The sequence below is a fragment of the Cervus canadensis genome, chromosome 6 (assembly GCF_019320065.1).
Source record: "Cervus canadensis isolate Bull #8, Minnesota chromosome 6, ASM1932006v1, whole genome shotgun sequence".
NCBI lineage: Eukaryota > Metazoa > Chordata > Mammalia > Artiodactyla > Cervidae > Cervus > Cervus canadensis.
Window position 1 is genome coordinate 11898392 of NC_057391.1, and position 14528 is coordinate 11912919.

Sequence of the window (14528 nt, forward strand, 5' to 3'; positions counted from 1 at the left end):
AGAGCCTTACTACTGGTGTTGTCTTGTATTTGAAGAAATACGGTAGAAGATGCTCAATGTGTGTGCACGTGTGTGTGTGTGTGTGTATGTGTAGGGGAGGGCTGCGTGTTCCAGACTCAAGTTCCTGAGGGCTGGACAGGTGTTAAGGAGCACTTTCTTTTCTCGTGGTCAGCCCTGCAGGCTCTCAGTGTTTGTTGAATGAATAAGTGAATCAATGCTTAAGTCATATACAGGTCAGCTCCGTTGGCTCCAAGGCCCCCTCCTAATGGTTTCCTTTCCACCCTTCTGCCATTGCAGATAGCACTGCCTGAGCCACTCAGCTCTAGGAACTAAGGACTGAGGACAGATTCTGTCTAAGCCGTAACACTTGCGAAGATGATTCTGCTTACAGTGACCAGAGGCTCCTGGGCGATGTGTGGAGAAGTAAAAGCTGGAAGTGAGGAGGAGCTGAGGCTAAGTCCTAGCCATCCCGGAGACAAGGCTACAAGGCAGAGGCCTCTCTGGCCTGAAAACAGCAGCAACACCCATGGTCCAGGGCAGCTGGTCCCCCCCTGAGCTGTCCTGCAGGCCCGAGGGGAGAAGGAGAGTTCCCTCACCCTGCACCATCCTAATAACAGTCAGCCACATAAAAGGCTGTGAAAGCATTTATCTGGGGCCCGACAGCCTCATCTATTACCAGAGGGTGGTGCCAACTGGTGCAGGAAGCGGGAATTGAAGGGAGCTGGGGGAGGTGGCCCAGGGCAGCTCTGGCTTCTCCACTTCCAGGAAGCAGGGGTGGGGCCAACATCAGTTCAGGTGGCCCTGACCGAGCCCTGAAGGGCAGAGAGCAGGGCAAGGCTGGCCCCAAGCCAAGACCCTGATGCGGGCCTGCCCTTTGTCCCTCCTGCTCTTCTACCCTAGCCAGGGCCAGAGGGGACAGCTCTCTGCAGGCCCCAGGCGAGCCATCCTGAAGGTCTCTTCTAACACTGGCCCTCTACGGCTAAAGCCCCATGCTTCTGCCCTGGTAGTTTGGTCTCTGGGCCCCTTGGGGTTGGGAGACAACTTGGTTAGATGCGGACTGTGTGGAGGGAAAATGTTTTCCAGGAAAATGCCCCTAGGGCCTGTGGTACCCCAAGCTCAGCCTCAGCCCCCCCATGATTGCATGGCTGCACCCATTCCCACCCTGCTTCCCTGAGGGTCACCAGGCACCCTCTTGCTCCTGTGTGTGGCCTATGTTCAATGCCAGCAGCCAGGTTCAACTTTGGCAACCGGAGGTGGTGGACAGATCAGGCGACCTCAGTCCTCGTCTTGACCGACAGAGTGACCTTGGCTTTCCCTTCTCTGATCAGACTGGCCAGGGACAGTGATCGCTGAGGTCCCAGCTCTGCCACTGCCTGCCCAGATAACCCAGGTGGAGGTGGTGGCTTGTGCCCTGAGAGCCCCCTCTCCACCAGGGCCCCCCAGTCCCTGTCCCTGGGCTCCCCTATCCCCGCTCAGGTCGTACCTAATGGTGTTGTCAGCATCGCAGGGGCAGGGCAAGCTGCAGGCTGGGCCGTGCAGGCCCTCGGGGCACAGGCGCTCCTGGCAGCGTGGGCCTTTGTAGCCGGGTTCACACGCGCAGGCGCCGGAGCTGGGGGAACACTGACCTCCATTGTGGCAGTCACAGCGCTGGGAGCACTGGAAGCCGAAGGTCCCCAAGGGGCATTCCTCTTGGCACCTGCAGGACAACAGAGTACAGTTAGTCCGTGCCCCAGACCTGCCTTTCCTGATCCATCGGGCACGCACCCCCTGCCTCCGGGCCTGGGCCTGGGGTGCTGCACCTCCTCACACCCTCCTCCCCTCTTCCCTTTCCTCCTGTAGGAAGTGTTCTGTGGTTTCACCATTCTAGTCCATTCCCCTTTCCAGGCCAGGTCCCCTCAGAGTGAGTTCATACTATCATATTTCACTGATTGCAGGCTTTGTGGGTTTGTGTTTTTTTTTTCTTTCATTTTTTTGACTGCAGTAAATAAGGATAACATAAATTTGCCATTTTAATTATTTTCAAGTATAGAGTGGTGTTAAGCACATGTATATTGTTGTGTGGGTTTTCCAGGTGGCTCAGTGATAAAGACTATGCCTGCCAAAGCAGGAGATGTAAGAGACGTGGGTTGGATCCCTGGGTGGAGAAGATCCCCTGGAGGAGGAAATGGCAACCCACTCCAGTGTTCTTGCCCTGGACATCCCATGGCCAGAGGAGCCTGGGGGGCTACGTCCGTGTGGTCACAGAGAGTCGGACACGACTGAGTGAGCACAGACATACAACACACACTGCTGAGCCACCACCAACACCATTCATCCCCAGAACCTTTTCATCTTCCCAAACTGAAACTTCTGTACCCATTAAATAACAAACCACATGAAGTCCCATGGCCGGAGGAGCCTGGCCGGCCACAGTCCACGGGGTCGCAGAGTCAGACTTGACTGGGTAAAGAGCATGCACGGATGTAGAGTCATTGCCACAGCAACAAATTAAGCGGTAAACCTGGGGGCATTTGAGGAAAGGGACGGGCCACCCCTGCATCCTAGAGACAAATGGACAGAAACAGCCCATGGACTTTGGATTATCTGCGTCCCCACACTGCTTCAAAGGTGTGGAGAACAGGGAACTGGCCTTACTGCCCTGACATCTGCTTCCTCATCACAGAATGGGATGGTAATAATTAAACCTCACCATGTGTTGGAGGATTAAATGAGATAACGTGTATAAATATTTAGAAAGGTGCCCCATGAATGGTAAGTGCTCAATAAGAAGTGTTAGTTCTTATTATTACTCTTGTTAATACTGTTCTCTGTAGTTCTCCTAACAGAGCCCCTGTGGCACAAAAAGGCTCAAAGGGAAGACTTCCAAAATGTTAACAATGGAGTGGACTTAGGGAATTACGAATGCTTTAATGATTATGTTTTTCCATTTTCAGGTTTTCTATTTATCTTCTACAATAATAAGGGCAGAGGGGAGCCATAAAAGATGTTAGAAAAAAAATGCAGCCTTAGACTCTTTATTAAATTTTGGTGAGTCCTGAGTTGGAAGCAGTGTTCTTCATCACAGCACCCAGATTGTCTTCCTGCAAGTCTTGCTGCATTTTAGCCCGCTGAAGCCTCAGGGAGGGAAAGAACAGAAAAGAGAGAGAGGAAGAGGGAAGAGAGAAGGGGATGTGTGGAGAAGAAATGGGAGGTAGAAGAGAGGAAGGAAGAGGGGGATAAGATGGAAGGGGTGAGGGTGGAAACCAAGGCAGGTGAAGGAAGAGGACACATTGCAATTGAAGAACTGGACATTGCCAGCCCCAGTTCTGCCTCACATTGGATTTCCCGGGAAGTCACTCAGGTTGCCTCTCCTGGATGTCTCAGGTCATTAGGGAAGAAACTCCAGTCTGGAGACACCTCCAGACTCTTCCCTTTCACTGGAACATTCCTGCTCCCTCCCCCCTGGCAGGATTGAGTAGAGAGAGTCCTAGTGTGTGAGCTCCCTTCTCTGAAGGGCACGTCTCCACCCCATGTCATATTTACAAAGTGACACTCCATAGCCCCAGAAAAAGAATCTGGAAATGAAATATTGACAACCTAATCCATTTACATAATCAGCCTCTTTTTTTTTTCTACCCACAATTTAAACAACTTATTTATTTAGAGATCAAGCAACGACTGCTAATGAATTTTACACAAAGCATGCTAATAACGGGGACTGTGGAACAGAAGGGTAATCACAGCAGGAATTAGTTTTCTACTTAAACATCCTTCCTTTGCAACATATCAATCTAATGTGTCCGATATTACCATTAACAACCAGATACATTGCTCAATTAAATTACAAAATGAGCTGCAAAACCCTCGTTACGTTTCATGTTTAATTTGCACTGGATTCTGCCTATCCGGGGAGGCCTGCATTATTATACCCACTCAACTATAATATGCTCACAACGATGTGGGGTGGGTTCATGCAGCTGTCACTTACAAAATTAATGGAGGCAATTTTACAAAATATTAAACACCAGGCAGCCCGTTTAGGTGGGAAACCCAAATGTTACTGGGCCCTCTTTTTGTATTCTTTTCCTGGTGTTGATGGGCAGAGCTTGCCAGAGGACACTGAGGTCTGAGGGGCTTCGCTCTGTCTCAGGTTCCTGGGCTGGGTCCCAACATGAGGGATTAGGGTCATTTCTCCACTTGGTACATCTTGGTGGTGGAAATGGAAAGCGCTGATGAGGTTGGGTCTCCTGGTGTGGAGTCTAGCTGGCTGGAGCTATCAACGTGCTTGTCTCCAATGGTGAATGGGTTGTTGGCCATCATGCGCAAGACAAAGGGTCCTGTTTTGGTTCTGGGGTCTTCCAGTTCCTGCCCCTGCTGGCTCAACCTGAGCATTTTCTCACTGGGGGAGACAGTGGGGATGGGAAGGTGGGTGCAGCACTTCAGTCCTGCCTCCCTTTCTTCCCTCAGAGACGCAGACTCCAGCAGAGGTCAGAGAGTGATGGGTCCCCTGATGCCACACCCCACATTCTATGCCAGGGATGCTCAAGAGATGAACACTAGCTCACCAAGAGCTCAGATCTGGCTTAAAAGGCTCCAGGCTAGGGGTAAACAAGCTTCAGGCTGGAAATGGAAAATCTCTTTTCTGGACATCACTAAGGATTTGGGGCTGACTCCAGTGAGAGTTGGAGGAGCCCCACTATGTTGGTCAGAGCCAGAAGGACTCACTGGTTAATTCAGTCCTAACTCTTGCTTCCTGATGTTACCTGGGCAGGGGAGGCAGAGTAACAAAATCCAGAGCAACAAAATCCAGGTGAAACATGGATCCCACAGAAGCAGGCAAGGGCTGTGAGAGTTTCCTTTCTACTGCCCATCTCTCTGCTCAAGGAGACAGATGTGGTTCAGACTGAGAGGGAGGAGATTCGTCCAGATTCTGTGGACAAGTGTCCTCCACCAGCTCTGAATTCACTCACCATCAGACACCCTGGCTGTTGTTTCTCCTTCTCCATCATCATGGAATCCCTCTCATCATGGCAAACGCACATGTCCGGTAACCCTCCTGTTACGTATTTTGTGGGTTATGCACTTGGCAAGGTTAATTTGATTCCAGAACATTGGTGGCCTTGTTCAGTCTGCTGTTAGGCCACAGGCCTTCAGAGGATGCAAACTGATGTCAGTATCCTTTTGGCAGAACTCATCAGGAATAAAAATCTACTTCTAAAAAGAATAGTGCAAAATGTGTGAACTGAGAGTGCATGCTCAGCTTCTTTGGATTATCGGTGCCGCTGTCTCCCTTCAGAAGGGCAGCAAGTAGAGGGTGGAGGTAGGTGCCCACCTCTTCCCCCAGGTGAGTCAATGCAAATTCTGGGCTTGGGTTCCTGGGCTGGGGGAAGGTGGGTGCCCTCAGCAGGCTGAGGGCCAGGAAGGATGGATTGGCAGGAGGACTCAGAATGCTTTCTGAGAAAGGAACAGGAAAGCTGACAGAAGGCTGGTAAACCTGACCTGTTGTCTGCAAGGCTGCCGTGAAAATGAGTAACGTGACCAGTAAGGACGATAGCTAACAGCATCCTTACCTGTCTCCCATGTATCCGGCTGTGCAGTGGCACTGCCCAGTCACGTGGTCACACTGTCCTCCGTGGTGGCAAGGACAGTCCTGGCTGCAGTTCTGGCCGAACGTCCCCGGTGGGCAGGGCTGGGCACACACTGCTCCCTGAAACACAGGAGGGAAGACCTGCAGAGGTGGTGCTTCTGAGATGTGATCCTGAGGCCACCTTCTTCTAGAAGTAGCACGGTTGCTACAGCCCAAGGGACCACCCCTATCCCTTAGTTGGACTTTCCCCCCGATCACAGAAGCACAGAAAGTTGGACACCATGACTCCAAAGCCACATTTTAGAGATGGGCAGACTGAGACCCGTCTGCTTATCCAATCATTCAGCACGTATTTAATGAGCGCCTGTTGTGTACCAGACCCTGTACTAGACTCTAGGGATATGAAAACAGGTAAGATTCGATTCCTGCCCTTCCAGCCCACTGGGGAGAGAGACAAGAAAACAGGTAACTCGTGCACGGTGCTAGGTGGCCTCACACTGGTCCACGAGAAAGTGCTGAGGGAAAAGAAAGCGGAGATGTGATTAAACACGGTGGTGTGGAAACATACATTTATCTCTACTTCTTTCCCAAACCCAGCCACCAGAAGAGTAAAGAGTAAATCCGGCTACCAGTACCAGGGGGAACACATAAACCTCCAAGGAGAAAAGGAAGGGGAGAGGGGACCATAGAGGACAAGAGGTATCACGCGGTGGAAGATGGACCGGCAGATAGAGGAACAGGATCTGCTGGAGTTTCTGCTTTCTCAGCAATGGCAAGTGCCTGCAAAGGGAGCGTGGGAAGATAAAGCCCAGAAAAGCTCAGGAATCAGAGATACCCGGGGCCTCTGAGGGTCAAGGCGCCGGTGTGCTGAAACAGGAGGAGTGTTTGGAGGCTTATAAAAGAGGGAATTAGACCCAAGATTTTTACCCCCATTTCAAATAGCCTTCCCAAGACTAGCAGTTTACTTTTAGGGAGGCTGACCCACGAACGCTTCAGACATAGGGACAGCAAGCACAGCCAAGGGGTGGGGGCCGTCAGAAACGGGGCTCTTGTGGGATCTGCCTGCATAAGTCAGACCCTCTGCTCTCTTCCCCTGCTCAGCCCCTACGATTCTAGTGACAGACTCTACTCCCTCTCGCAGGGTCCTGGAGGATTCGTTTCCGGGAACGCTGAGCGCTCAAGGGGAAAGACCTGCCGATGCTGATATTTAAGGCTCCTATCAGTCAACAAGCCTGGCACCTCTCCTGCCCCTCAGGCTTCCAGCTGGCTTTTCCAAGGATTACGGTAAAACATGAACAGGAGACCAGAAATCAGCAGATACTTGAAATGAGGCTCTGAGTTGGGAGATGGTGGTAAAGCATGTTTTGGAGAAATATGGAGGGAAACTCCAGAAGAAACACCTAAAAAAATTGAATCTGGTATCTTTCAGGAGTAGGACCTGTCAGAGGGTCGGACAGAGGACTATTTTCCCTTCCTTCCAGTAGTAGCCTTGTGGTATGAGATACTGTATATAATTTTTTTTTGTATATAATTTTAAAATTATTCATATGACTCTTTGGTCTTTATCAAACAGGAATAAACTTACTTTTGTCTCCTGCTGCCCTTTTAGCCTCTCCCACACCAGAGATGGTCATTTCTCTTATGGAGATCAAGGATTCTCCCACAATTAATTAATCAATTAGTTCAACACACAGTTATTAAGCACCGATAATTGCCAACCCTGAGGAAGCTAGTTTAGTCAGGAAAATCCTGCTGACCAGAGTCATCTATCAATATCATCCAATTTACTTGTAATGAATTAAGCAGTAGGCCTTTTAACTCAGATTTCTCCCCTACATATAAGTCAGATAGTGTGGGGCTGAGAGGGGGGCTGGGAAGGGCAGAGATGGACGATTGAGTGGTAGAGGCAGTAGCCGAGGATGGTGAGATGACTGTGTATGTGAGGAGGGGGCAGGGAAAAGCTACTCAGATGAGGGGTCCCTCTTCTTCCTGGAGGTGGTGGGGGTACTTTGGGCCTGCTTTTCTCACTGTACCCGACAAGTTCTAGGGATTCTTGAGGGAAGGGAGGAATCTTTATGGCCAGTTCTCTGAAATCCTGGGCTGGACGTGGACACTTTGACCCTGAAAAAACATTTTGAACCATTAAGGGGGCTGTGTTTATACCTCCTACATCCTCATCATGGAGCACAGTGGAGCCCTCCTATGCTTAAACACACGCACACACCCCCCCATCCATCCATCCATCCATCCATCCATCCATCCATCCATCCATCCATCTTGCAGACCACAGACTCCCTTTTCTCGTCAGAGTTTCTGAGACATGATCAGGGTTCCCTGAAGAGCCCAATAGGAAAGTTTGCTTCCTTTCAACAATTCCTGGGGAACTCGAGCATCCTTGAGCCTTTTCTGGATGGGACGGTGAGCACGTCTCTCAGCCCCTGCTCAGAATTCCCCACCCACAGCACCCTGGGTCCCTATAATACTCAGTCCTCCTCAGGCTCGAGCTCCTGGGGCTGGAAGAATCTGCTACCTCAGAAGGGCTGCTGCCTGATAGGGTGGGAAGAACACTGGACTCAAAGTCAGGACTTGGGCTCAAACCCCAGGTCTACCTCCTTCCAGATGGCCGAGTGAGGACAAGTCGTGTGATAGTTCTGAGCCATAGTTTCCTCATCTCTAAAATGGGAGTGGTAACCCCCAGTGTCCCAGGTGATTGTAAAGATTCAGTGGGATCAGAGATGGGAAGGAACCTTCATTAAATTAGAGACGAGTGGGCCCTTCATTAACACTCAACCCAAGCAGACCCCTGATGAGGTGGAGGTGGTAGGAGCCCAGTGTCACCTGGGACAGAGAAGAGTGGGGGAGGACCACATAACTTGTAGGTTACTGCTGGTTAGAAGAATAGCTTTTTGGGGAGAGACAGGGGAAGAGAGCAGACAGGAGAGTATCAGCCTGAAAGAGGGCTGTGATCTTATGGTTTCTTTCCTGCTATTATGAACTGTGTCCCCCAGGTTCACATATCCTAACTCCCAGCACCTTAGAATATGGCCGTGGCTGGAGACAGGGCCATTAGAGAGGCAATAAAGTTAAAGTGAGGTCATCAGGGTGGCTCCTAGTCCAATATGACTGATGTCTTCACTGGGAGGAGAGATTAGCACACAGACAGGGCAGAGGGAAGGCCACGTGGAGATACAGGGAGAAGACCACCAGCTACAAGCCAGGGGCTGAAGCCTGAGCAGGAACCAACTCTGCCAACACCTCGGTCTCAGACTTCCGGCCTCCCAAGCTGTGAGAAAACATTTATTTCTCTTGTCAAAGCCCCCCAGTGTGTGCTACTTTGTTATGACAGCCCTAACACACCTGCCCTTTATTCAGCTGAGTGAAGTCTCCTAGAGTGGCGGGATCTCGGGCAGTGTGGCATTTAGAAGGTGGGGGAGATGCAGTGAGGCAATAGTCCTGCTCCTCAGGACTAGATGGACACAATGGTTCTGTCCAAATCTGGAAACCAGCTGCACATAAAGAAGACCATGGATAAATGGAGAATAAGAAAGGAGGGGGCCAAGATGGTGAGGGACTTGAGGTTAAGCCAATAAGACAATGCAGCCTCTCCAAGCATCTAATGATCACTGCTGTCCCGGGTGGAATGGATGCCCTCAGGGGAAAGTGCACAGTGGTTGGCTTGGGTGCTGTGGAAGCGATCCAGGCCATACAGGTCAGGCTTGGGACTCCATGAACAAAACTTCCCAAACCTGAGCTTCTAGGATTTTACAAATACCTCTCTTTGCTCCTCCATGATGACTGGTTCTATTTCCCAGCTCTTGAGGCCTATTGTTTCCTGAGTGTATATGTGTGTGCATGCACATGTATGTGTCCAGCCTCCACCATCAGACTGGGAACTCCTAAGGCAGGTGATCATATCTCCTACCTCCCATCCATCTGCACTTCCCACTTACAGTGAACTCCTTACATCTGGGTCTCCTCCTCTGAAAGGTCTCAAAGCCCAGAAAGAGAGAGGAAACAGCCCCCTAGGCTTTTCACAGAGCCCCTCTGGGAACGGGCTCACCACAACTGGGCAAGAGCCGTGTCCTGTGGGCATACACCGGATTGCCCATACACTTGTGGGCATACCCCTAACTGGCCAGGGGTCCCTGAGGAAGGGGCCTGGGGGGCCAGGGTTCCAGGCAGCTCCTCTCCTGGTCTGCATGAAGCCTTGGTTCTTTGGGGACCTGCTCTGTGTGAGTGAGCAATCGTACTCTTTAGATCTCTGAGTGCGGCTAAAGCCACATGGGGCTGGCAGGCAAATGAGACAGTGGAGGATAATAAAGGGAGGACCAGTCTGCCCTGCAACATCCCCTTGGCCCCAGCCCTCTCCCTGGGAGGGGTCTCAGGCCCCAGCATCAGCTTCATTACACTGTGACTGCATGCACGAGAGGTATTAATAATTCATACAAATCTGCAAGTTAAATGCTCTGTCAAAAACAGAAATGCAATTGTCTACAATAAAATTAAAAACATGAAGTTCCTAAATCCAAAGGCTGCTATTGACAGAGTTTCCTGTCATCTGAAAGAACAAACCTCTCACTGTGTTGGGAGGGGAAAAAAATTATCTGTGTTGGTTTCCTCCCCGCCGCCCTCTTCAATCACCAGCCTCCCTCAATCTCCGATCTCTCTAGAGAGGACTTTACAGGTACAGGTCTGCTGGTGGCCTGTTCTCCCCCTGCCTCATCCTGATCTGACCTCACTGCCTGCTGCTGGGCCTCTGGGGACGCAGCCTGCGAGTGATAGAATTCCGGAAGTTGGCTGGAGATGAGAGAGCCTTTACAGAGAGTGGTTCAGGGTGGGAGAAACAGGCAGGTGTGGGAGAGGCAGGAGCCACGTCATTCTCCTCAGAAGAGACAGAGACGGACGGGCACCGAGAGTGTGGATTCAGGAGTCGGAACACCTGCATTCCAGCTCCATCTCCCTCTTCCCCAGCTGTGTGGCCTTGGCCAGGTCACTTAGCCACTCTGGGCCTCAGCTGCCTCATTTGAGAAAGGAAGGTATTGACAGACCAGTGGTATTCAAGCCTCCTAAAGCTGGGAGGTCCTGTTTTTATGTGAAATCTTACCTAGAACCTCTTAGTAGATTAAAATGGAGACGTGGGGGTGTGTGGGTGCCAGAGCCCCAGTTGTTAGGCTCCTTGCTCCCACCTTCACCTCCAAGAAACCCTTGAGTTCTGTGAAACACAGAAGAAAATCCTTTAGTCTGGATTGATTTGTTCCAAATGCAGACTTGAAGACAGGGTCGGTTGCTTCAGAATCATCAGGGGAGCTTATTAAAAAAAAAAAAAAGAGAGAGAGAGAGATCCCAGGCCCAGGACTGTCTACAGTGGACTCTGGGAATCTGTATTAACCCCACCCCACCCCCATCCACTGCAACTCTGGTGCGTAGCCAGGTTGGGACAAGGCTGGGCCATATGATCCCCCATAGAGCAGGTTTTCTCCTGCTGTAAAGAATTCTGGCCAATCTGCCTGCGTCACAGGCCCTGTAGCCGTCCCTCCTGCTGCCCCCCCCACCCCCACTGTGACCTCGTGTTCACAGCCTCCTGAAATATCCTGCTCCTGCTCCACAGCCCTGTCCCTTCCTGGCTCCACAAAGTCTCGGGCCCCAGGGGAGGCAGCCGACTGTGTCACTGAGCTTCCCTGAAACAGGAAAATCAGCCTCAGTGACTTGCTACTTCTGAGGGGCTTGGGACTGCGGAGGGTGGGGACACCGATGGGGGAACAGGCTGGCTTAAAGGAGGCTGTGGCTTGCCTGTGGCATCCAAGGACATAGAAAATGAATAACGGTAGAGCATTTCAGTGTTTGCAGGGCACCTGGGACCTACACTGCCCTCATCTGAGCCTTCTGCCAACTGTGCTGCTCTGACGCACGGGGCTGACTGTTTTTATGCCAGTTTGTTTTTGTTTTGGCCCCATCACCCAGCATATGGGATCTTAGCTCCCCGACCAGGGATCAGAGCCTCCCTCCCTGAAGTGGAAGTGTGGAGTTTTAACCACTGGTTCACCAGGGAAGCCCCTGATTTTATGCCAGTTTTACAGTTAGGGAAGCAGAGACTAGAATGATCGAGGGTTTTTTTTCAGGGCCAACACTGTATGTGAAGCCTGGATTCAGGCCTGTAATGTGATAAATCCCATCCCTCTTTCCCACAGTGGTTGTTCCCAGAAAAGAGACCTGGACTGGTGGCGGCTACCTCAGAATCACCTGGAGCCCATGTTAAGACACAGATCCTGGGGCCCACAGAATCAGAATATCTGTGTGCATCTGTGAGTATAGGGGTTGGAGGCTGGGAATCTGAAGTTCTATAAAGGCAGGGGGACCATGTCTGCTCTCTCCCTTCACCTACACCACCTCCATCCTTACACCATGGCCTTTTCACTACATCTCAGAGCCATGGCAGGTCAAGTGAGTATGCCGAAAGACAGAGACAACCTATGAGAAGAATTCAACCCCTTCGCACACAAGGGATCACAGGTTCAGAAGGTTAAGCGACTTGCTTCAGATCACACAGCATTTAGATACGAGCCCCGGTAGTCAAACCTGTGTCCATGGCCCCCCTGGCAGTGTCTAATGATCCCCATGACCATAAAGAGGAGGGAGGCTCTTCAGGATGGGAGAGGAATTTAGCCCTCCAGGGTGCATGCGAACGAGGGATGCTCAGACCTCTTACAGAGCCCCACCCGGATCCTGCAGGTCCACCTACCGTCCAGCCTGGGGGGCAGGCACACTCGCCAGTGATGTGGTGGCAGGTACCCCCATTCTGGCAGGGGCAGCGCAGCTCACAGTGAGCCCCATGGCTCCCAGGCGGGCAGAGCTCCTCGCAGCTGCATGGAGAAGCAGAGGTGTGAGAGGTGGCAGCATGCAAAGCCAGTCCCAAGGCTCCTGGGCTCCCTAGAAGTCAGTGAGTTTCTGGTCAATGTGAACTATACTAGGCACAAGCCCAGGAGGGGAAAGAGGGAGTCAGATAGTGTCCTTGGAGGCTGTGTGCTTGGGCCACTACTGGGGATGACTTAAGGGCTTTCAGTATAAAGAAGAGGGCTCTTCCGGGTGGGAAAGTGGAGGAAATCTTCCCTGAGAGGGAGACATTTCACTTGAGTCTTGAAGGTGAAGTTAGTTCCACTGGGAGAAGGGGAGGAAGGCTGAGCTGGGCAGAAGGACCAGGACAAGCAGAAAACCTGAGACGTAGCCATGAGTCCAGCTTCGAGAATCTGCCTAGATTCTGAGAGAGGGAGAATGCGGGGCAGGCCTCCACTCCCTTCCAGGCTCTGGAAGGCTCTCAGCCCCCACAACAGGCTTCTCTAGAAGGACTGGGCACGGCTGAGATGCAGGGGAGGATCTGCATGTGGTCTTGGTCCTGGGCCTTAGCTCAATGCCTTGGCCCTGGAGCTGGTCAGACATGGGGGCAGGGGACCCCCTCCATCAGAGATGTATCTGCGGCTAGATTCCTTGGGCACTCCCTCAGGATCTAGGGCAGTTGAGGTGGCCACTGAGGCTTTGATAGGGTGGCAAGGAGAACGTCAATCTTGCCTCTGAGGGGTCACAACTACCCTGTCCATGCAGACTCCCTCTCCTGAAAACTGGATGAGGGGAAAAGGCAGGGGAAGAGGGCCAGGCACAGTAATCTCCCCAAATCTAAGCATGATATCTGCCGAAGGCCCTCACCCCTCTGTCTCAAATGGCCTGGAAGGCTCAGTAATGGCACTTGGATTATGATCAGAAGAGAATTCCAAGCCAAAATCTGGAGCCCAGATCAGGAAGGGTCTCCTAGAAGAAGGTTTAGCCAACTTCTCCCACCATGAGAGCATCCATCCAGGAGTCCTCCAAGCCACTTCCAGTCCCCCTGGGCCCTGGACAGCAGGGATCTGAGAGCTGTGTGGGTGAGGCCGGGAGTTCAGCCTCTGCAGGACTTGGGGCCAGAGCGCAGGAGATGCTACAGCCAGGGCTTTCTTGATCCTTCACGTGTTTCCCCATCCTACCCTCCCAGCCACGCCTCCGCGTGCGTCCCGGTGGGCTTTACTCACTAGACGCCGGTGTAGCCTGGCGCGCAGAGGCACTCGCCGGTGCGGGGTTCGCAGCCGGCGCCGTGGCGGCACTGGCACGGCAGCTGGCAGCCCTTGCCGTGGGTGCCCGGCGCGCAGAGCTCCTCGCAGCGCCAGCCTCGGAAGCCGGCGGCGCACACGCAGGCGCCCGTGATGGGGTTGCACAGGGCCCCGTTCTGGCACTGGCACCGGTTGCTGCAATGCGGGCCCCAGTGGTCACTATCGCAGCCTGTAAGAGAGGAGCGGGTCAGGACGGAAGGATCCCCATGGACTCTCCTGGATGGGGGCTGGGACCAGCCTTCCCATCTCTGCATCACTCTTCCCTGGACAGGAGGCAGCAAGGGGATTCTGGGGGTGGGGGAGCATTCACCAATAATCTCCATCAGCTGGTCATCAACCTCTACCCACCTCCCCTAAATAATCCAACAAGCTCAGAAGGTTCTTTTCTCAATGCATCTCTTAGTCAGGGTCATTCCAGTCCAACCAAGACTGGTCAATCCAGTCTCCCAAACCCCTCTTCTGTACGGAAACTCTGGAACTATAAGCTATTTAACCTTTGCCGAACTCTTCTTGGTGGGTTCTCTCTCCCTCTCAGCCAGGCCCTTTCTCTTGGAGCCTGCCTCCTCTCTTCTCTGTGACTCTGCCCTCCCTCTTGGTGCTGCCCCAGCCCAGCTCCCATCTCTCTCTTTCCACCTCTTCCTGAAACATTACTTTGTCTCACAGCTTGCATCTCACTCTCTGTGAACACGTCTTCTAACTCCCTGCCCCTCCCTGGGCTCCACTCCCTGTCACCCTTCCCATCTCTCTTTCATGCTGCGTCTCCCTACCAGTAATGCCGACACCCCCTGCTTCCTTCATCTTCAGTTCAATCTCATTACTTTCTAAGC

General features: G+C 52.2%; 1 protein-coding gene across 18 annotated transcripts in view; it reads right to left on the reverse strand.

Moving 5' to 3' along the window:
• Positions 1-14528, reverse strand: part of MEGF11 (multiple EGF like domains 11) — a 382331-nt gene that overhangs the window by 70240 nt on the left and 297563 nt on the right. For all 18 annotated transcript variants that reach the window (XR_006269888.1, XR_006269889.1, XR_006269890.1 and 15 more), the window contains exons 6-9: positions 13624-13870; positions 12306-12426; positions 5550-5686; positions 1484-1696 (exon numbers count right to left, since the gene is read on the reverse strand). Coding sequence is in view for 15 of the 18 variants with exons in the window: in XM_043470851.1 (XP_043326786.1) it covers positions 1484-1696; positions 5550-5686; positions 12306-12426; positions 13624-13870 (718 nt within the window). In the remaining 3 variants the exon portion in view is untranslated. The remainder of the gene's footprint in view (positions 1-1483; positions 1697-5549; positions 5687-12305; positions 12427-13623; positions 13871-14528) is intronic.